A 22,272-nucleotide genomic window follows, 5' to 3' on the forward strand; every position below is an offset into this window, starting at 1 on the left:
TTTGTAAGAAAGACTGTGGTAATGTTAGCCCCCAAAGCCTTTATTATCCCAGCATTCCGATGTTCTCTTAGGGGTTTTCTGAACATTTGTTCATGAAAGGCAACAAAGGTGTTTATAGAAGAGCTGCAGTGCACAAATAGTTTTTTTCAGAACTACCAAGACTTAGAAGGATTAAAGATGTCATCATTAAAGTTTGTTGGAAATGGTTTGCGGGTCTACAGCTTCTCTATTCTGAAGATTTAGAAGTAAAGGGTTTCAGATATATGTATTCTCTGAAATATCTTTAAAACATGAAATTAATCTTTCCCTGTGGACTTGGAAAGTATGAGGCCATTTGCTTCTTCTCAGGGCGTTCTGTGCGCTCTTAATACTTGTTATTTATGGATAAAAATATTGATTTTGACTCTGATAGCATTGTCATTCACAAGCATCTCAAGATCTCCATTCAGAGGGAAGGCTCCTCCCGTGACTCTCAAGGGTGTTTGCTTATACTTAGGAAAGAAACTAGGTTACTGAGAGTGCCTTATCCTAAGTGTGTTTTCTCACATAAGTGATTTAAATTTATGGCACCTTTCGTCTGAGAGCCCTAAGGCAATTTGCAAACCCATCAAACATCCCTGTAGGGTTTACAGACAGCAAATGTACTTGGCTCTGTGTTATAACTGGGGTGGGGATTTCAAATACTGTGTGACCAGCTCGGAAGCGAAACCAGAAATTCTCCCCTGATGCCTGGTTCCTGATTTTAACCACCGACTCGTGTTTTGTTCATGAGAAGCATCATATGAAATCAATGCCTTTCGACTCCCAGGCTCCCTAGCATTTAATCCCTAGTAGCAGGTATAGAGCTTGAAGGGTCAGGACTCTCACCATATCCAGAGTGAGACGCACGATGCCTGTCATAAGAAATAAAGCTGCAGGATGACACAGAGAACCCTACCAAGACTAAGAGTGGTCAACCAGGGTTTGATAGTCTGTTTCGGGGCAAATCAAGCAAGGGCAAGAAGAAGATGAATGAGTTCTGAAGAAACAGCATACGGCTATGTAACCATAGCCAACAATATTGTATTGTGCACTTGAAATTTGCTGAGAGGGTAGATCTTTGGTGTTGTCACCGCAAAAGGAAAATAGTAGAGGTGTGAGGTGATGGATATGTTGATTGGCTTGGCGGTGGTGAGTGTTTCACAGTCTTTATGTATTTCATGCCATCGGGTTGTACACCTTAAATATATTACAGCTTTTGATTGTCACTTACACATCAATAAAACTAGCAAGAAAAAAGAAAGGGGGAAAAGAAGGAAATTAATATATGTCGTTTACTTATGTGCACAGATGCTTTATCTAAATTGTCTCACTTAATTCTTCCGGCAACCTGGAAAGAAAGGATTTGCCTGTGTTGCCAGTGAAGAAACAGAGACTCAGGAGAGTTGTCTAAGGTCACAGGCTTACCCGTGGTAGGATGAATCTAGCACACCTGACTCCAAAGTCTTTCCTTTTTCCATCATCTTCTTTCTTTACATGTTTCTGTCATGCCTCATTCCATAGCACCTTCAGAGACACGTAAAACGTAACAGGATACCGAACAGTAAGAACCCTGGAAAATGGAAATGAAGGGCTGTACCAGTAAAAGTCAAGGCAAAGCTTGGTACACAAAGTGCATGCCATGGAGATGTGGAGAAAAGGTGCATATTTGGAACTAAGCTTCCAGATGGCAAAAGGAAAAATTGAAATGCCATCCATTACGAAGTTTACTGGGTCACCAAGATAGAAACGAATTATCTAAGAAGCGCAGTATATTCTGGGCCTTGTTTTAGTTATACTTCATTATATCTACCCTACAATGGATTACAAGAGCTTGAATAAAATAGAGATAATTTAGTTCGATCCCCTTATTTTCAGGTGAGCAAATTTACACCATCAAGATCAAAGTGGCACATCTGATATTCTAATGGGAAGAACGGGTGTCAGGACCTTAGTCTTCAGAGTTCTTTCCAGTGTCCTACCCTAAATGTACAGGTTAGGTCTAGAATGACACTGCACCCCATAAGCCTGCCCGATGACAACTGTCAGGCCTTTTGTGCAGCCCAGCAGCCTGCTTCAGTCACTTGTCTTCTCCAAGAACAGGAGATTTGCTCCTGGAACCTAAGTCTGATTCTGAGGCCAACCTTCCACCCAGGGGCCTGGATACTTAGGTAATAATTGAATTTATAGTGAGTCATCTTAACAGGGGAAAAGGAATTCTTTAAAGGAAACGAGGACTTTTCCAAATAGTTGATAAACCAAAAAAGGATGATACACACATAATAAATTTTGATGGGCCCATTAGTGAATCAGGCAAAAATACAAATTGGAAGACTAAAATGTCAATGATAGAGATCTATACAATTTAAATTTATCCTTGATGGGAAAATATTGAAGTGTCTCAGACAATTAGGAAGCAGGGATGTCTTTGTGACAAGAGTTTATTGATCTAGCCAGGGACAGGGTCCCATTTGAAAATACACAAATAAGCACATCAGGAGGACAGGCATCTTAGGAAATTAAGAAAATTGGTGAATAGGTATTAAACCAACATAATTATTTACAAGCCACTAAACTAGAAGGGGGGAAAGCCAATATATAAAGATTTTATTGTTTTTCTAATAATGAATACATTATTTGGAACATTTAGCTGAGAAGCTAAGAAAAATAATGCAAGAAACCAAAATATATATCATACATAAATATTCATCTAAAGAAAAGCACAGTGCAGCAATCAGTTTTATGAAGAACAAGTCAGAGAAGACGAATTACTAAGAGGCTTATTTTGGGATGCCTCCAGAATATGTGGATTTAAATGAATCGAATTGATCCAATATTATATTTACCATTGTCTGACATGATTTTTTCTTTTTCAGAACTGAGGCATATTTTTGGACTGGCTATAGCCTAAATTTTTCTAACTTTACTCATGGAAAATATGACTGTCCAACAGCTTTAATGTTCAAAAGGGGAAAATACAACAACACGTCTATTGCATTTTATGTTCTGACAAGTGAAGTGGGACTGATATTGGATTATCTATCATAGAAATGAATATCCTGCCCATCTGCTCAAAAAAAATAAAATGTAGTGTAAAGTTCTTGTAAGAGTATAGACATGAATGTAAAACCTGTCATCGGTTTTAAGGTAAAAGTAACAAGCCACGTTGGAGAGATAGCATCACATATCAGAAAAAAAAAACCCTAAATCAAGGCTGAGGGGAGTTGGACCCTTGTCCCATCTCTGCCTTTAATATGTTCGGAGAACTTGCGTAAGCTAGTTTCCCAATTTGTATATGCAATTCAGAGATCAAACAGAATGATTCCTAGGTTTTCTTTCCTGCCTGAAATTAAACTGTAATTTTATTATAATCCCTGTACGTTTTATATTGACTCATTTAAAGATTGTAGTGTTCACATTACAATTGTAACACATGATACATAAAATCACATGTGAATTAAACTTTAGTCATACTCATTTAACTTCATATCACTTGGGTGAAAGGGGCAATATTTAATGGAGAGCTGCAGTAAATCTCTTTGTAAAGAAGTCTTTTATAACAAAATAGTTTAGACCGATGAATCAATTCTTCTGATTTCATGTCGTTTTATTTTACAAAACTTATGTTATTCATAGCCAAATTATTTATTTATTTATTTATTTGTCCTCCACACACTAATATTCTTATTTTAATGAATTATGGTATTATAGATCTTGATAGTAACATATGGTTACATATGGTTCATACATGTATTGAACTACATATGCTTAGACTTACACTAAGTGCTGGGATATGAAAAGATATAAAGTAAGATCCCTGGCTTGACAAGATATAAGTAAGATCCTTGTCTTCATTAGACTTGCAGTCTCCTTGGGGAATTAAATTATAATTTTAACTTGGTTCAAACTTACGTATATTGGTGTGTTAACTACCAGTAAAATCCTGTGACCCCAAGTTTATCAATTACACGCAGTAAAAACTCAATTAGTGTACCATTTGTTATGTTAAATAAGATTTAACTTCTCCACAGCATCAGAACTCTTTTCTATAGTTCCTCCTGCTGACCCAAAAGCCTTTGCTTCAAAGAGTTGAAGGAAAAATTTTTAAGTATTATGTAACAGATAGTCCTCCTCAGACGTAGCAGGGCCTAAAGTCACCCGTAATTATAATCAGGTCTTTCTGATCTTTCTGCCTGTCACCCGACCCCCCCCACCCCCTTTTTAAACAGCCATGAAGGGAAGTGCTTAATGATGTCTCAGAGAAGAGAATGATCTAGAAGGACAGGTAGATGGTGTGTTAGTGATATATTCTGATGGTAGTAAGTTGACGTGAATTGCCAATGCCAAGGGATAAGAAAAACTTCAAACTACACATAATATAATGGCAATATGGGCGAGAAAATGAAATTCACCTTAGGGAGGGAGAACGAGATTTAATACATCTGGAAGAAAATAATTAGAAGCCCAGATAATCAATTGCAGAACACTGCCAGGAAGCATAATGTTGAAAGAGGCCAGGGGTGATTACAAATGAGTCTCAATGTTACGAGGCAACAAGAAAGGCCAGAGTAACTTGAAGCCAACAGCACCGGGGTGCCGCATCGTGATGCATGAGGTCCTGGTCTCTCTCGGAACAAGTGTGCTGGATGAGGGCACATCTGGAATCCTGAGTACATGTTTTTACACTCTGTTAGCGCAGAGACACCGAAAACCTGGAGGGAGTTCTGAAGCAAGCAACAAGGACTATTAAGAGACTAGAAGGAAAGTTTACAAGGGGAGGATTAAGGGAGGGGCACTAGCCATGGCGATGGATAGAAAACAGCACTAAATAACCGAACAAGTGAAACAACGAGGCAAAGGGCAGGAGTGAGTGACCCATCGTGGCTGCCCCGAGAGGAAAAAACAAGAGCAAAACTGAACGTAACAGGAAAAAAATCTAAAAACTAATTAAGCAAGAAAACGGAAGCCAAATGGGAATTCGTTGCCGCAAAATGTGGCCGATTGGGGAAGAAAAGTATGTAACCTCTCAAGAAAGTTTTCCAAATGCACAAGCGCGGAACTCCAAGATCTCCTTGGACAGCCGAGTGGTACATTATTTGAAACCAGGATGCAGCGTTGGGAGCATAATGATAACGGTGCTGCTAATAATATACCAGCAGCAGCAGCATTAAAAAAGCCCTTGTTATGTGCCAGGCACTGTTCTGAGCGCTTTACGTATGTTTTATTTCACTTGATTCTAACAACAACCCCGCCACTGTGCTTATTAGTATCCTTGCGTTTTCACAGATGGAGAACTGGACGTGAAGAGAGGCTAAGTAACTTGCCTGAGGATAGCTAGCAAATGACACCGCCAGGATTTGAACCCAGGCGGGCTGGCTCCAGCGTTTATATTCCAAGCCACTGTACCCTTTTACCTCTTTTAAGACAGATGGAGAGGAACGTGGGACAAAACCCCTGGGGATGAGGAGAAGGCCAGGGGAAAGAGCTGGGCCCAAGGTTATTAAGTGGAAGGTTCCTGGAAATCGTCCCCTTCTGAAGTAATGGTGGGTGTGGCCCTGGTCCATGGCCTCTGACTGGAGGTCACATTGCCTTTTGTTAGAAAGGAAAATTATCTTGTACTTTATGTGAAAAGGTGATTAGTCTCTAAAGACAAGAACCCCTCGTTAGAATTCCTACTGCACACAGCTCAAAGGGAAATCCTGAGTCCTACCTGATGTGAGACCCTCTGACATTTTGTCCTACCCCCGTTTCTCAGACTTGAGTCAACTCTTCCAAGAAAATGAATCCGACCAGAAATATCAACTTCAGCCACTTATAATTCAAGTGAAAACATAAGTCTAGAATTTATAGAATCCCCAGAATACATGGAGGTCCATGAACTCCAGTGCAAGAAACAAAACTTTCGGAGCCCCTATACTATATACAAGGATGGGAAGCAGGGGGAGTACAGAGATGAGGCAAAGGCGGTGTTGGCCCTCAGAACCCTTACGGTCTAAGGGAGATTAGCTTACGTACAAACATGACCGTAGCGTGAGGAAGAAAGGGAAAATGGCACCAGAGCCGCAGAACCAAATGGCTGTGGAACCGGGCAAAGACTGAGATTGAAATGGCACCTCGTCTGGTCTTGGTAAACAGTGGGAGAAGAGGGAACTAGCACAGGCAAAGCAGAGAGGTGAAAACCAGAGCAAATGGAGAAAATGCATTCTCTGGACACGTGGTCAAAGAGAAATGCAGGACGGAGCTGGAAAGAGAGATTTTGTCCAGATTTTGTCCAGTCAGGGTGGCCTTGAATGGCAAGCTACCAAATGAAACTTGGTTGTGCAGGGGAGGGGGACAGTCCATCCACAATTGTTGGAAGAGGGTGATGGGACCAGAGCCAGTCTTTGGGAAGGTGGCACCAGGAGTGGAAAGAGCCTGGAGCCTGGCTAGGAGAGCTGGCAGAAACCTGTAAGCGTTCATGAGGGGCGTCCTGTAATCAAGGGTGGGGCAGGTTCGAGAGCCATTTTCCACCTAGAACCTGCAGGTGGTGGCGACTACTTAGCGAGCGGACCAAAGGAGCGGGTGAAATCAGGGCAGACTCTGCCTGGTTGACCAGGCAGGTGATTATGACACTCAGAGAATAAAAGGAATCTGAAGAAAGAAGTAATTTCCTAAGGGAAAAGGATAAATTCCGTCCTGGACGATTGTATTAGGTGCGAGTAAAACATTCAGGTGGAGGTATCCTACAGGTGGCTGTGGACCAAAGATGAAAGCAAACTAGCTATCCCATAAAGACACAGAAATGATGTACTGTGGACAAGTTTACAGATTCAGAAATGCGTGCTTTAAGAGCACTATCAATAAAGTGCCTGATCCTGGGATCCGTTTTCATCTTCTCAAGCCAGTCATCCAGAAGCTATCTTCCTTCGTGGATGTAAGTGGAGGTGTCTGGGAGACCCTGCTTAATGAAACTAGAAAGTGGCTTTGACATGGAAGGCATCTGGCTAGCCATCATTTCACCCTAAAACGAAGGATTGCAGCCTTGTAAAAATCAGAAAAAGTAAAACTTGCATGCATGTGTGTATTACATATGTATGTACATACAGGTGTAAGTGTGCATGTGTGCAACACACGTGTGCACATATACACACCTATATATACACATATAAAAATCTCTCTACTCCTTCCTACTTAAGGGGAAGGCTATCTACGTCTGCAAGCTAATAGGGTGACCAAACATCTAGGTTACCCAAAATAGTGCTTGTCTATACCCGTGTCCCTGGCGAAATTACAACTATTGGAAATAGTACCGTCCTCCTCTTGCAGACTGATTGAGTACTTCAGTTTTTAGGATTGGTTGGCTCGTAAAGAACCCTTTCAGAACAGTGCATGGAATATCACATTATAAGCTTCCTTACAAATGAAAATGTGTGTGTGTGTGTGTGTGTGTGTGTGTGTGTGTGTTTAAACCAAACCTAAAAAGCTGAGAGCAGCTGCTGAGAAATAGTATTTACTTCAGAATCATACATGTAAACATGAGGATAACTTAACTATGGAACGTAGTTTAGTTTTTTGTGTAGCTGCGGAATTACAGTTATGTTGCTGTTGTATTAGAATAATTTTTAAACATCATCTTGAAATAGAAATGTGTATTTTAAGTACTAATGCGAAGTTAATGAAAAATACTTTTTAAATATATGCAGTTTGTTTATTTTCTCTGTAAGAATCATAAATGTTAACAAATTATGGGGCGCCTGGGTGGCTCATTTGGTTAAGTGTCTGACTTCAGCTCAGGTCATGATCTCGCGGTTCAGGAGGTCGAGCCCCACATTGGGCTCTGTGCTGACAGCTCAGAGCCTGGAGCCTGATTCAGATTCTGTGTGTGTCTCTATCTCTGACCCTCCCCCATGCTCTCTCTCTCTCAAAAATAAATAAACATTAAAAAAAATTACCTACAATTGAAGTGATTAAGTATTTATCAGCAAGGCGATTTGGTCAGACATTATACACAAACTTTGGTATATTCCAGATCGCTTTATTGCACTTGTGAAGCTCTCTTGTCTAACCTGAATTTACATTCCATGGTGATAACATGGTAAATGTAATGTGACTAAAGTCAGTGAACATATGAAAGAAAGAAAGACAGAAAGAAGAAAAGAAAGAAGAAAGGAAGAAAGGAAGAAAGGAAGAAAGGAAGAAAGGAAGAAAGGAAGAAAGAAAGAAAGAAAGAAAGAAAGAAAGAAGCTCTTTCTCAAAAATATGCTAACAATACATTTTTGGGACCCTTCTAATAGTTACAAGGTATTTGACTTCAAAATCTAACCCATTTTGTTCCCAAAACTCCAACCTGCCTTTCTCTCCCCTTTGCCCCTCTCCTATCATCATCTGTGGCAGAGGACCAAATTCAAAGTTTTTCTCTGAAAGGATCAATAAGTCTTGTTGCACAGTGGCCTTTCTTGGATGTGTGACATGCCAGAGTTACAAATATGAAGCCCCTCCAGTGCCCTCTTCAATGAGCAGTGGTGTGCATGTTTGTGGCCCATGTACTTCTGTTGCACTATAATTCTATGAAAATTAGCCATCTGTGTAGTAACTCTGTGTCATCAGGATTTTTAATTATCAGTAATAGACCTATGCATTCGTGAAATACACATAATGTAAACACCGATGCTGTAAAATGTGTGTGACTTAAAAACCCTTACCATGTGCCATAGAAATGGAGTTTACCATGGTTCCTCGATTTGGAAAATTTGGATATGTGAAAACAAAGACAAGCTTTTCTGTAGTGTTTTTACAACTCTCAAAGAGTGAATAGTTTTTACAACTCTCAAATAGTGAAATTAGGAAACTTATTTTATCACAAAGACTGAACTTTCAGTCTTCCAGTATTTGCCCAATGATAGCATTCCAGATTTCTATTGGCTACTTCTCTGACTGTTACATCAACTTAACAAAAGGGTAATTCTGCTTTTATCCCAGCACAACCACAAGAAATAGATGTACCCGGAGTATCGTGATCATTATGGTAATTTTATTGAACGATAATCCATGTACTTGGGTGCGATGTTTATTTATTTGAAAGGAAAATGCTTGTGTGTGTCACTTGGCAAAAGAATCAAGAGTATTACACTATTGTTGTTTTGACATCCACTGTTACCTAGGTTAACTTTTGTTTTACTGCCTCTTTTTCAAGTCATAATTTCATACTTATGCATTTATGCATTTATTTGTGATTAATCATTTCATCTGAGAAAATAATCCTGTTTTTTCCCATTGCAGCCTTTTTTGGAAAATACCTCAATGAATATAATGGCAGCTACATCCCTCCTGGGTGGCGAGAATGGCTTGGATTAATCAAGAATTCTCGTTTCTATAATTACACTGTTTGTCGCAATGGCATCAAAGAAAAGCATGGATTTGATTATGCAAAGGTAATTTTCAGGCACTTTCACACTGCATCAATTTACTTTATGTGTAATGGGGAAAAGCCATTTTCAGTGAGTTAAGTTATACATGAGATTGGCTTTCTATGTTCTCACAATGTTAGAATGAGAAATTTTAAGGTAATTTTAAACTCCAGGCAAGAAAAAGATTTTCAAGGAACACTGACTTTGACTAGTGATTTTTTCCCCTCATTAGAATGAAAGGCAATCAGCCTCTGATGAAAGTTATCATCAAGAAAATCATAGATGTCTCCACTCTGTCTTGTGATAATTTTTGATTTCTCTGCTCTCCAGAGGATTGGTCCACATAATCAAATGTTCATCTTGTACCATTTTGCTTTTCATTGGGGTAAAAGTATATTTCGTCCATGGCTTCACGTTTAGATGTAAGAGTAAGAGCTGACAAGTGCAATAATCGAAGGTCGAGAAACCACGGTCCTTTCTCTTACTCCTGTGGGAGCAAGCTTTGATACATGGCAAGGATACACCTGCCCCATGGCGGCTCGAGTCCATGAAAGTCTCTGAGGCTATCAGTCCTAGGATTTCCAAATCAGTTCATAGACACTGAAATCGACATGTCCCTTGGCTCTCTGATAAATAGATCCTAGATTAGACTTTTTTAAATTCACAAACGTTTTGTGATTGCCAACTTAAAACAAAACGATTTTCAGAGGACAAGAGTGAAGGGGGAAATATCTTTGAATTTAGCCTGCTAGTTAGCCTAAAATATGCTCTTCTCTTATAGCCGTGCCCATCTCTTCCTCGCTTATCTAAAAGAAGCTGACAGTCTGCTCTATCCAGCATAGATCGCTACGAAAGAGCCATTGGTAGAAGTCAGAAAGAGGGAACTTGATTTAATTTTGGCACAGTGCTGCCTTTATGCTTGGCCCAATTTGAGCCCAAGGAACTTGGTTGGAGATGAGGTATAAGCCTCGCTCTTTGGTATCCCTCAGAAAACAATGAATGCAAATGAAATTCACAAACATTGCTAATAGGATTCCAGACTCATCAAAGTCGAGAGCTGGCAGGGACCTTGGAGGCAGATTTGAGCAATGTCCTACAAAGTGCACTAATTGTCACTGCTATCATTTTTTATCTGTGGGGATGCTTTCATGCTCCTTGTTCAAGCTATTAACCTTTCTTTCCCTGTTGTCCTAAGGAGAGCAAAGTAATCAAGATTCCCTCCAAAGACTAAATTAGCGTAACTTGCCCATTATCACAGCTGATTAAGTGTCAAAGACAACTGTGTCCAAAAAGAATATATGGCGTTTTTTTTAGTGAGAAAAGGAATGAATCAGACACTCCCATGGAGGAAGGTGATAGCCTGTGGACTTGTCCTAACAATGACATGTGACACAGATTTCCTCCCTTGGGCACTGCTTTGGCAGCTGTTCTGGTCCTTGAATCTACATGTGATTAGTCATGCCTGGAAGCCTCCACCATGGTGAACGTTGTCTGGGCATTTTCTGAATAAAGTTTGTATTGGAACTCCAGGCCAATGATACCCACTTGGAGGAAGCAGGTGGTTTAATTTAAAATTTTCATCATTCCTCTTCATTCCATTTCTTCCTTCTCCCTTACAGAGTTGCATCAGTCCCTCAGACTGTGGCTTAAGTCATTTTATTAAGAAGTCAGGCCCAAATGCCAGCAGCTGTATCATTTTAGTTGTGCAATTAACAGTATAATCTGCAGGAAATCAAATGCTCCCCATATTTAGTGTTTCAAGTAAATTAATTGATAAAATATTGCAGCTTTTCCCTGTGTACCCAGATTTTGGCTATGGCTTTCATTAGCAATTACTGTGTAATTCCCACAGGTGAAATTTTAATTTAAAGAAAAGACCTTTGCTTTTGTTTGTGCATGTGGCTTTGTGTGTGTGTGTGTGTGTGTGTGTGTGTGTGTGTGTTCTGCAACTGTGAATTTGTAGTGGGCGTGGGTGTTTCCTGCCCTTGAAGTAATTAAATTTTTTGTCAACGAATTACATCAATGAAACCTGAGAATGAAATATGTATCCGGTGTTTCATGTTCTCTAGCATTTGGATTGCCAGATCTGATCATTATCTTGGACAAACAGAACTTGACTTTTCTTCTTTCTTAATTGCTAAGTTGTGCTTTACTTAAAATAAAATTTTTGCGTGTTACCAACCTAGCAGCCCTAGCAAGTAACTGGCAACCGATTTTCTCTGTTAGGGAAGATGTTTTGCTGCTTTGGGAGTCATTTTCCTTCCTGCTTTAGACCTTATCTCTTCATTCAGGGAGATGCTTCTGAAGAAAGCAGTATTCAAATGTGATCTGATGAATGTCACCTTTTGTAATTTTTGTTTTGTGTCAAATGTATGTTTCAGGACTACTTCACAGACTTAATCACTAACGAGAGCATTAATTACTTCAAAATGTCTAAGAGAATGTATCCCCATAGGCCCATTATGATGGTGATCAGCCACGCTGCGCCCCACGGCCCCGAGGACTCGGCCCCACAGTTTTCAAAACTGTACCCCAACGCTTCCCAACACATGTGAGTAATAACATCCGTTCTGGGGCCTGCTGAACACAGGCCTTTCCTTTGCTCTCCACCTCCCACCTCTCCCTCACCCCATTTCCTTCCACACCGTGTCTCCAGAGGCCAGAATACCAGCTTCTGACATGAGACCATGGCGCGGGCTGGCCACAGGGCCTTCTCTAGTGGTGTCATTAGGAATCATATTTCCAACATGTATAAGTAGCCAAATAGAAAGGAAGAGAAGCACGTAGGCTTACTGGGGGAAATTTTTATCAAGTGTTCCCTTCAGTTGTCTTAAATATATTCCTGAGCATGACCTAATAATAAAAACAACGATCCAGTGGTATGCTTTTCATAGCAACAGACCGGCGACCCCTGGTCTGATTGTAGAAACGCAGGGTTATTTTCTAGGTGAATACTGTCATAGCTTTGCTACAGATGTGCAATTAGGATTGCTGCAGAAAGCAGCTTGAATGGGCTTGCCCGAGAGGCCTTCTCAGGTCACGGCTTTAAAATACCTGATGTTTCTTTTTGAGAGGCAGGATCCTTGGTAAGGAGGGGCGGGGAGGCTCGGGGAGGGGGCTGATGGTGTGGGGGGCTGAGGCAGAGAGCAGAGAGCGGCGTTATGCTGATGATTCTCACTAGCCCAGAATGGAAAAGTCTAGATGCTTTGGCAGCAAAGAACATGAGTTTGTTTTGTACTCTGTCGACATGCTTCCTTCCCACCCATTGCAATAACATGCGGGCTTCCCTACAGAGCAGTTGGCTCTGTGTCTGCTGAAGGATCGGCCATCAGACAGGTAGGGAACAGGGAACTGATATCTGTTTCTTTCATCACTAAACCTCCAAAATTGGCTCTTAATCTGTTTATGCTTAAATATCATCCGTTTTCATCCACACTGACTTCCCAGCCACAATCCCAGACAGAAAGAAAATAGATTAAATGTATTTATGAAAAGAGAAGCACTGGAGGCACCATCGTTGCTGGTCATTCCATATCCCTGAAGAAACTTTCCTGATTTCTTATTTCTTATAACGAATAAACTGATCACTTTTGGTCAGTGGTACTTAATGCGTCTTGATCACATCAAGTGATTTAGAAAGAAGGAAGGGGATCAGAGCTGACAGAAGATAGGAACTAGCAGTAGATATAAAGCCAGGACGGATATCCTACCAAACATGCCCAGTGGGATAGGAGGAGGGAGGTGTTTCAGTGTAGACAATATTGTCAACAAATAAAGAAGTTTGCCCCAGCACCTGGGGAATGTGGTCTGGCTGACTCACTGTGTTTGGGAAAGACCCCTGTGGTTGGATATATAAGTCTCTGAAGGTCTACCTACATATAACCTTGCGACTAAATTCATGAGTGAAGCCCACAAGTGGCAAGTGGCTATCCATTACAGATCACTTACAAATTCAGCAACCTGCTGGTTCAGAAGTCTCTACCAGGTTCTTCCATGCCTCTTTCCTTTTCTTTTTTAAAATGTTTATTTATTTATTTTGAGAGACAGAGAGAGAGCCCGTGCGCACCCACATGAGGGAGGGAGGGGCAGAGAGAGAGAGAGAGAGAGAAAGAGAGGGTCAGAGAGAATCCCAAGCAGGCTTCATGCCGTCAGCACAGAGCCTAACACAGGACTCAATCTCATGAACCGTGAGATCGTGACCTGAGCCGAAATCAAGAGTAGGAAGCATAACCAACTGAGCCACCCAGGCGTCCCTCTCTTTTCTTTTGAATCAGAAATCAGTCTGTGTAGGTTCTGTTGTTGCCCTGGCAGATTCCCAGCCTATGGTGGCTTTCTCCAACTGTAAACATTACCAGTGTTTTCCCGAGTTTGAGGAGAAGGGATTGACAAAATGTGGTGTTTTATGGCTCCTTAGAAGTCATCCTGCCTTTGAAGCTTCCAGGCAAGGTCCTGGGCCTCCAGAAGAATCAGCCACAGGTCAAAAGGTTCTGACGGCTCAGTGGCATGTACAGACAATTGTGGGAAGAGAGGAATCTGCAGATTTCTTAGGGCCTTAGTGATAACTAAAAAGCAGCATCTCTGATTCCAGCAATTAAAAATTCTATTTGACTCCACAGATATTTATGAGTAGTGCTATATAGTACGGCAAGGATGTAGGCATGAGGAAGACACGCGTGCCAACACTGGGGAACCAATAATCAAAGACAGGGATTGGCACGCTGGGGTCAAATCCAGCTTGCCACTGGCTTTTGCTAACAACATTTTATTGGACTACAGCCATGCCCATTGATTGATGTGTTATCTGTGGCTGCTTTCGCAACTCAACAGCAGAGTAGTTGTGGCAGATACGCTATGGCCTGCGACGCCCAAAATATTTACTCTCTGATCCTTTACAGAATAAGTTTGTCCCCAACCCCTGCTCTAGGCAGGGGATGGACAAGTGTCCAAACAGCCATATCACCGGTAGGAACAGAAGTGGTAAGTACTAGGGAAGGCATCCAAGGAGCTACGGAAGTTTGGGGGAAGACCCATTCACATCTTTTAGGGGAACAAGGAAAAGTCGTGGAGAAGCAGACATTCAGAATGGGCCTCAAAGAATGGGCAAAATTTCTGCAGCTGATCCTGTAGTTTGGGTAGATGACCTCAGGAAGACAATGTGGCACGGACAGGTGGTCGCCATGTGAAGTAAGGCGATCTAAGATGTGACCTAAGAGAATGGAGTGCAAGGAAAGCAATAAGGGTTAGAGCTTGAAAGGGAAACTAGCAGAATTTTTGGGCTTGAATGGATTTGTATGTAAGCATAGGCAGAGAGTCACTGGAGGTCACTTGGTAGGGTAGTAACTTGGTTGTTTTCACATGTAAATTGTTTCAGTTATTTCTTTTTAGTTCAAATGGACCACGAGTGTGCCTTACTTGTGATTCTATAAAGCAAAATCTACGCACGACAGAGCGAAAAATATTTAGGCCTTTGAGACAAACAAGCCTGGGTTCCTTTTTCATCAGTCCTCCCTAAGCAATTTTTTTAACCTCTAGGCACCTCCATTGTCTCATCTGTAAAATGAGGATAATACTAGCATGTTGACATGATGTCACGAACAAAAATTAAGAGAGGAAGCGTAGCTAAAGTCCCCACAGAGGGCCCAGGACACAGAAGCCACTTCAGAGATGCTAATTCTTAGTGATCCTTTCTATCAAGATGAACCACATAAAGCCACTCTTTCTTGATTCCATCTTTCTTGACCTACAAAAATCTCAATTTCATTAGGCTCAACCCGTGTTTAGGGGAAGCAACTGAAGGATTGACAAGTTGATACGTGTCTGTTGTGATGTGACAAATCTCCTGACAGGCTAAGCCTCACACTGATGAGCCTCTCACACCTGGCCATTCCAAAAACACAGACAGGCTAAGCACCAATCTGGGCCGTGTTATCTTTTCCAGGTGCAAAGTGTGCTCAAGGAGCAAGGGCCAGTTAGGAGAACACCCTTCACCATAGAAAATGAAAATCCATGTGGTTGATTGAGTGATTCAGCTTCTCTTTGCTGCTAAGCCTTGAGCTTCGGTGCATCTAGGATGGAGAGATCCGTTGTGTCTCCTGTGGGTCTTAGGAGCCTCAAGACCCTGGCATCTTAGTGGTAAAGGTTTCCCCTGACTGATGCTCACTCAAGGAAGGGGCTGGGGTGAGTCGGTGTGTGGCTCTTGTCCCTGAGCGACTGCCCGCATTCACGGTTCAGTCTAGACACGAAGAGTGAGACAAATGAAGACAGGCTGCTAACTGTGGTGCGTGGGGCTCCTGAATGGCCGGTTTCCTTAGCGAAAACACGAGCCACACGTTCAAGCAAAGGGATGTAAGCAGTTAAGTAGTTTGCAGAAATGTTTGGCAAGGCCCTGAAAACACTGAGAAGCTGTAGACACTCCCTTTTTGAGAGAAGCAGGTAACACGAACACTCTCCTTTAGGTCACCTTCCTTGGTGGTCACGCATCATCCAGATGCCTTTCACGTGGCCCAGCGTTGTAGTTATCTGACCCTCTCAGACTGGAGTGAATGCATTGTGTGTCCACGGTGTTTTCCATTCCCAACAAAGGAAGGAAGCCAGGCCAATACTGGCTTATTGGCTTTACACACTGAGGCTAGAGACTATGCCCGCTAAGAATGTGGACAGATATCGACCACGCGTGGCATGGGGCAGTGTTTAATCAGAAGCAGCTCGGCTGTTCACGGCCTCGGTGATATCTGAGGGAGCCTCCATCAAAACATCACACATGATAATCCTTATTCTAAAGCCCTTCACTATGGGGAAGACCCTTCTGTGCTTTTCAGTAAATCATCTCCCCAGTAGCCTCATACTAATTCTGTACCCTCACTCTCGCTTTGACATAGCTTTTCTCTCCTGGCCTCCGTGATGTGATAATGTGAATCAGTGACAGGAAAGGAGATTCCGTTTACCTACCTGATGAGTCTGTGGGAAGCCAAGAGACTCCTTCGTCACCTTGCTACCAACCCTGCCCCTATCGACTTCAGTTGTTTTTTTTTTTTTTTTTTGTTCTAGGTCAACAGTTCTTTCTCCCCCTCCCCGGAAACGTGTGTGATTGTGCGCGTGTGTGTGAACACACACATGCACACACACACACACGAATTCAAGAGAAATCTAAAATCTTGGTAGAACAATCCAGGTGCACTAACTTGCAAGGATCATTCTGAAACTGTGGTTTGGGGATGACATAGTATGTTAAAGGGACAACTAACTACCTGTGTGTAAGCCTCAGAACAAAGTTTCTGAAACACCTTTATTATCTGAAGTTGGAAAAAAGGGTTTTTACTTAAAAGAGTTTGCACATTCTTACTTCACTTCTTCCACAAATCCATAAAAGAGAAAGAAAGTGCTTTTGGAAAGGAGAGAATTTTCTTTATTTTTATTTTTTTAACGTTTACTTATTTATCTTGAGAGAGAGAGAAAGAGAGAGTGCGAGCAAGGGAGGGGCAAAGAGAAGGGGACAGAGGACCCGAAGCAGGCTCCAGGTTCTCAGCGCAGAGTCCCATGCGGGGCTCGATCCCACGAAGCACGAGATCATGACCTGAGCTGAAATCAAGAGTCAGATGCCTAAGCGACTGAGCGACCCAGGTGCCCCGGAGATGAGGGAATTTTAAATTCTCCATAAAATCTTTAATTTGGGCAGAACCCATTTCTCCTTTCCTGTGTCCCCACTTTGTTCCTCGCTCCATCATTGAGTACATATCCCATTGCACTGGCTATTTACCAGACCCTTGAAGGCAAATTGCACACCCCCAGGGGGCAGCATTCACACAAGACAATGGTGCCCTGGGGTGATGCAAGACAGCTCTTTCCTGAAGGCAGTCACACGGTCACATGTTGCACCTCTCCCTCCTGTGCCTGGGGCACATGGCTCCTGCCGCCTTCCCTGCGTGATACATTTTTCTTTAGTAAATGAATAAGCGTGTTGACCCCACCACCTACGTGACATTAGAACACTTATAATAGTATAAAAATATTGAGGCAATCAGTTTTATGAATTAAAGGACACCTAGAGATCATCTAATGCCATGAATTTTTAGATTAGAAACTGGAGGCCCAAATTCTATTTAAAAAAATAAAAGACCCAGGTCAAATGGCTTTACCCAGGTCACATAAGAGGTAGGGAAGGACAAAGCTGGAGCCAAAACTCCATTCTCTTGGCCCCAGGTGATCTTTCTGCTGCACCAGGCTTGCTCAGTATGATTCACAGTCACGGTTAATATTAGAAATGGTTCCTGTGTGTGTGTTTGCACAATTCTATCGGAGTTTGCAGTACCTTAGAAGACTTTATAAAATTAGTCTCCTGATATACCTATAATCAAGATCATTTGATATTATTCTGCATGCATTCAAATGTTACCCACCTAAAGACATTTGAACTCAGGTGGGGAATATCTCCACAAAGTCAATTAAATAAGTTCAATTTGAGTGAAAGCTGAGACGGTGCAACTTGGGAGATTAAGTATAGAATTTCCAATTTAATGCTTTGAGTGTGTGTCTTAAATCTGTATAACTGGCTTATTCTGGGAATTGAAACCTATTTCATTTCTTAGAGAATGATGGTCCTGCTACCAAGACCCTTTACGAGTTAGATCATTAGAGTTTTTGTTGTTGTCCAAGACTAAATAACAAATGAAGAAAACACATGTTCAAATATAAAACACTAGAAAGGTATTTCTTTTCACTGGGTGACAGCAAAGGCCATCAGCAGTAAAAATGAACTGCTAAATTCTGTGTAATCCCCTGAATATAGATTTAATATACAACACGTGCGTTTCTTGAACCTATTTCTTTTCTGGGAAGAATTCTTCTCCCCAAATACCCACCCATCAAACAGAAAGGTGACATTATTGATTTTCAGAATTCTTATTCTTGTTATGCCAATAAGCAACACAAGAAAGAAAATCAAAGCCCAAAGAGAATTAGCATTGATGGAAAAGGTCGAACTTACAAATGTGTGGTCTAAAGGATCTGTGATCTAGTGCGAAGCAATAAATCCAAACAAATAATGACTGCAGAAAACCAGTGTGCAGAGAAGCCTTACCGGGGAACGTTAACATTTTAAATATAGGAATAGTCTGTTGAGGGCTACAGACATGTTTTGTGTCTGGAACGCACAGTTACGGGTAAAATCCTTCTCTGAATAGACAACAAGAAGTCTTACCAGATCAAGCATATGGATTTTTTTTTAAGAAAGCAACAGAAACTTGGGGCGCCTGGGTGGCTCAGTCGGTTAAGCGTCCGACTTCAGCTCAGGTCGCAATCTCACAGTTTGTGAGTTCAAGCCCTGCATTGGGTTCTGTGCTGACAGCTCAGAGCCTGGAGCCTGCTTGGGATTCTGTGTCTCCCTCTCTCTCTCTGCCCCTCCCCCACTCAAGCTCTGTCTCTCTCTCTCACTCTCTCAAAAATAAATAACATTTTAAAATATATTTAAAATATTAAATAAAAATATTAAATAAAAAAAAAAAGAAAGCAACAGAAACTCAGAAATAGCAATCTGTTCATTTGTCCTCTCCCTTTTAAAGCAGACAGCTAGTGTTACCTACGCTTTTTGCTGCTACACCCAGTTTGCTTCAGAGGGTCAGACTTTGTCTTGTATTGTCAGCAGGTGTGGACACAAAGCAGCTGGTAGGACGCACTTGAACGGGAACCAGAAACGGCTAATGTTTTAAATCAAGACGAATGTTAAGCATCTTAGGACGTAATTTTGAGAGAAAGAAATATATGTACCAGATCTTTTAATGACTGGGATTTTGAGGAACTTCTTGGGGACTGTGATGCAGGACTCTGGTCATCAGGATATCATGGAAGAAGTTCCAGCCCCAGCCCATTCTTTCTGAGTCACCTCTCTACACTTTACTTTCTCGTTTGTAAAATGGGAATGAGATGTCCTCCTACCCTCCAGGGTTGCCACAACAACCAAAAGAGGTACTAAATGATCTTTCCTAGATACCTGTATAAGACCTTTCCCAGCTACCGGTGAGTAGGGGTATGATGTGGTCCCAGGATTTGTTCTCTGGAGTCACTGAAGTCTCTTCGAATCCTCACCAAACACTGTAGCTGGTATTCCCATTACATAGATGAAGAAACAGAGGCTTAGAGAAAAAAAAAAAAAAGTTGCCCACGATCACACACCAGTAAGTAACAGGGCTGGGATGAGATTTTGGGTCTGATCCCAAAACATTCTGGAGCAATTGATTATGTGATTTTACGCTTTTCCCTAAAACAGTTACCTGCTTCTTTCAGTGGTTTCTGTTCCAGCTGACAGCTCCAGGTCCTGTTTGAATAATTGTGAGTCAGTTCTTTGGGAAGCAAGCCTTAATTATCACTGGGGGACAGAAGGCTGCATCTTCCAGGAATCTGGCAGACCCCGGCAGGAGGCAACCACAGGTCTTTGGCAAAAGATCACTTTTCAACAACATTGTCAATTGCAGCGACCCCCGAACTTACACCTGCAGGTCCCCGAACAGCTGCCGTTCTGTGGGAAGCAGTGGCAGTCTGTCTTCCTTTAAAAGGCAAATGTGTACCCCCTCCTTGCCCCCTGCTGAGATCTCACCTGGGATTTCATCCCCAGAGCTGGGGGTCAGCTCCCCACTGCGAGAAATTAAGGGGGAGGGGGGAATAAAGGCAACGGTTGGGGGTGGGGAAGGACAGCTCTGACAACAGACCTGAACTCTCCTTTTAATATAAGCCAGATTTAACATATGTCATTCTGTAAATCTGGGAGTCCAATTTGAGGCTTGTAATTTGCTGTGACCTTTCCCGTTCCTCCAAGTAGATGGAATTGTGCCAAGCACATCAAGGTAACCGGTAGAAGATATAATTTGCCCGCTGTGAGGCTTCGTTCTGGTTCCCTATTGTAGTTTTTATTTGTGTTGAGGTTTTGTGGTTTTAAAAAAGTCAACTCGATTTATTTTAAAATTAAGGCAAACCAACATCAAAGGCAGTAAGAGGAAGATGTTTAGGTATTACAAAGAAGCCTGTGTAATCTTTTATAGCCGTATTCTTTTTCAGGGCACGTATCAGTAAATGGTTAGGAGACCTTTCATGACCCACTTGCTATATTTCTCTGACCTCGAGCTACCCCCACGGGTGAAAATCCTTTTCCTATGGGCTTTAGAAGCCTCCCCTCTCCTTCTCCTCAGCCTCTCAATCTAATCCTGTTTGTACCACAACATGCCGCGTGAAGAATAAGAAACAGGGCTTACATTCCTTCCTACTGCACAAGCTCCTGAGATGCGACAGGCTGATTCTGCCTGTGTTCACTTTTAGATATGAGGAACCCTTTCAGGCCAAAAAAAAAAAAAAAAAAAAAAATGGGACCAAGTGGTTCATGAGTCATTTATTGGGGAAGCAGAAGAAAGCTTATATGGAAAGTTTCTCTTAAAAAGAATGGCGGGCGATACCTGAAGAGCTTGTCTGGTTTTTAATGCGACAGGATTTTCTTAACCCAGACACTTATATAGAATGTATTTATTTATTGGTTTATGTAGGAAACTCATGTGCCTCTGTACTAGGCACTTTTAAGTGATATAGAGATAGATAGATAGATAGATAGATAGATAGATTTATTTCTCAAAAGAGCTTTTTAGGAAAGGTACTATTATCTCCATTTACAGATGAGCAAATTGAACCACACCTGCTTTTTCTACTCTGCAAATCTGTCCCTTTAAAAAAGGAGTTGACTTACACTAACTACTGAGCACAATTTATACAATTTTAGGTACAGTGCCTTCTGTGTTCAGTGTTATATTGGTATTTGTGCTGTCGTAGTTCTGCTAGTTAACCAGCATCCGTACCGATCATCAGGTAATTTTTTGTGCCAAGAAGGTCTGTGGTACCAAAACGATGTTTTCAACTATCGAAAGAGAAGTTCTGCAAATCCACTGGCGGAAGAAAATGTATAATAACAGGCAGCATTTATATAGCTCAGTATAGAAGTATGTATCCCAGAAACTCCAGGTTTACCCCAAGGGAAATTGATATCACAACAAACCAGAAGGGTACATGTCAATATCCCTGAATTCACCTGGCTTGCAGCGACTGTTTCTCTGGCTTTATAATGTAAATGATGGCAGAGGGTCATCTTCATTTGTCATCATCCACAATTTTTCACTGAGAGGATCCTCCCCTCAGTGGACAGTGACTACCAGCTTTCTCAACCAACATAGATGGTTACTTGTTCTGTGAGACCATTTACTTGTAAAGCTGGGGTTCATAGAAAAGCAGTCTCAGATATAGGAAGCACCCCGCACTTCATTTTTTCTTTCATTTTGTTAGAGTAAATGGGCTCTGGAATGGAGTCCGGGATCTACCACCTGATGACTTTGTTAATCTGAGGAAATTGCTTAACTTTGCTAGGCCTCAGTTTTCTCAACTGTAAAATAGGAATGATAAACCTATTTCTTTTTTTTTTAATTTTTTTTCGTGTTTATTTTTGAGACAGAGGGAGACAGAGCGTGAGTGGGGGAGGGGCTGAGAGTGAGGGAGACACAGAAACCAAAGCAGGTTCCAGGCTCTGAGCTGTCAGCACAGAGCCCGATGCGGGGCTCAAACCCACGAACCGTGAGATCGTGCCCTGAGGCCGAAGTCGGACGCTTAACCGACTGAGCCACCCAGGCGCCCCAGATAAACCTATTTCTAAGAACAACAGAGATAATTAAATCAGTTAAGGTGTACAAAACAACTCAAAACCCAACACATGGTAAATACTAAGTTTTTAATATTAAACAACTTCTGCATGCTTAATAACATCTAAGGAGAAAGTTCAAGTACATGGTAGTCTGGCAGAGGTAAAATATACACGAGTAGTTCTCAGTGGGAGAATTACTCTAGT

The 22,272-nt window shown here is 41.7% G+C and overlaps 1 protein-coding gene across 1 annotated transcript in view; it reads left to right on the forward strand.

Annotated features, from left to right (window-relative positions):
* SULF1 (sulfatase 1) overlaps window positions 1-22,272 on the forward strand; it is a 152,654-nt gene that overhangs the window by 84,573 nt on the left and 45,809 nt on the right. Inside the window, exons 9-10 of the mRNA XM_047073860.1 lie at window positions 9,277-9,428; window positions 11,786-11,955. Of these exons, the coding sequence (XP_046929816.1) occupies window positions 9,277-9,428; window positions 11,786-11,955 (322 nt within the window). The remainder of the gene's footprint in view (window positions 1-9,276; window positions 9,429-11,785; window positions 11,956-22,272) is intronic.

Source organism: Lynx rufus, unplaced genomic scaffold (genome assembly GCF_022079265.1).
Source record: "Lynx rufus isolate CCGP_SWC_20201006 ecotype Redwood Valley unplaced genomic scaffold, mLynRuf1.p SCAF_12, whole genome shotgun sequence".
Taxonomy (NCBI): domain Eukaryota; kingdom Metazoa; phylum Chordata; class Mammalia; order Carnivora; family Felidae; genus Lynx; species Lynx rufus.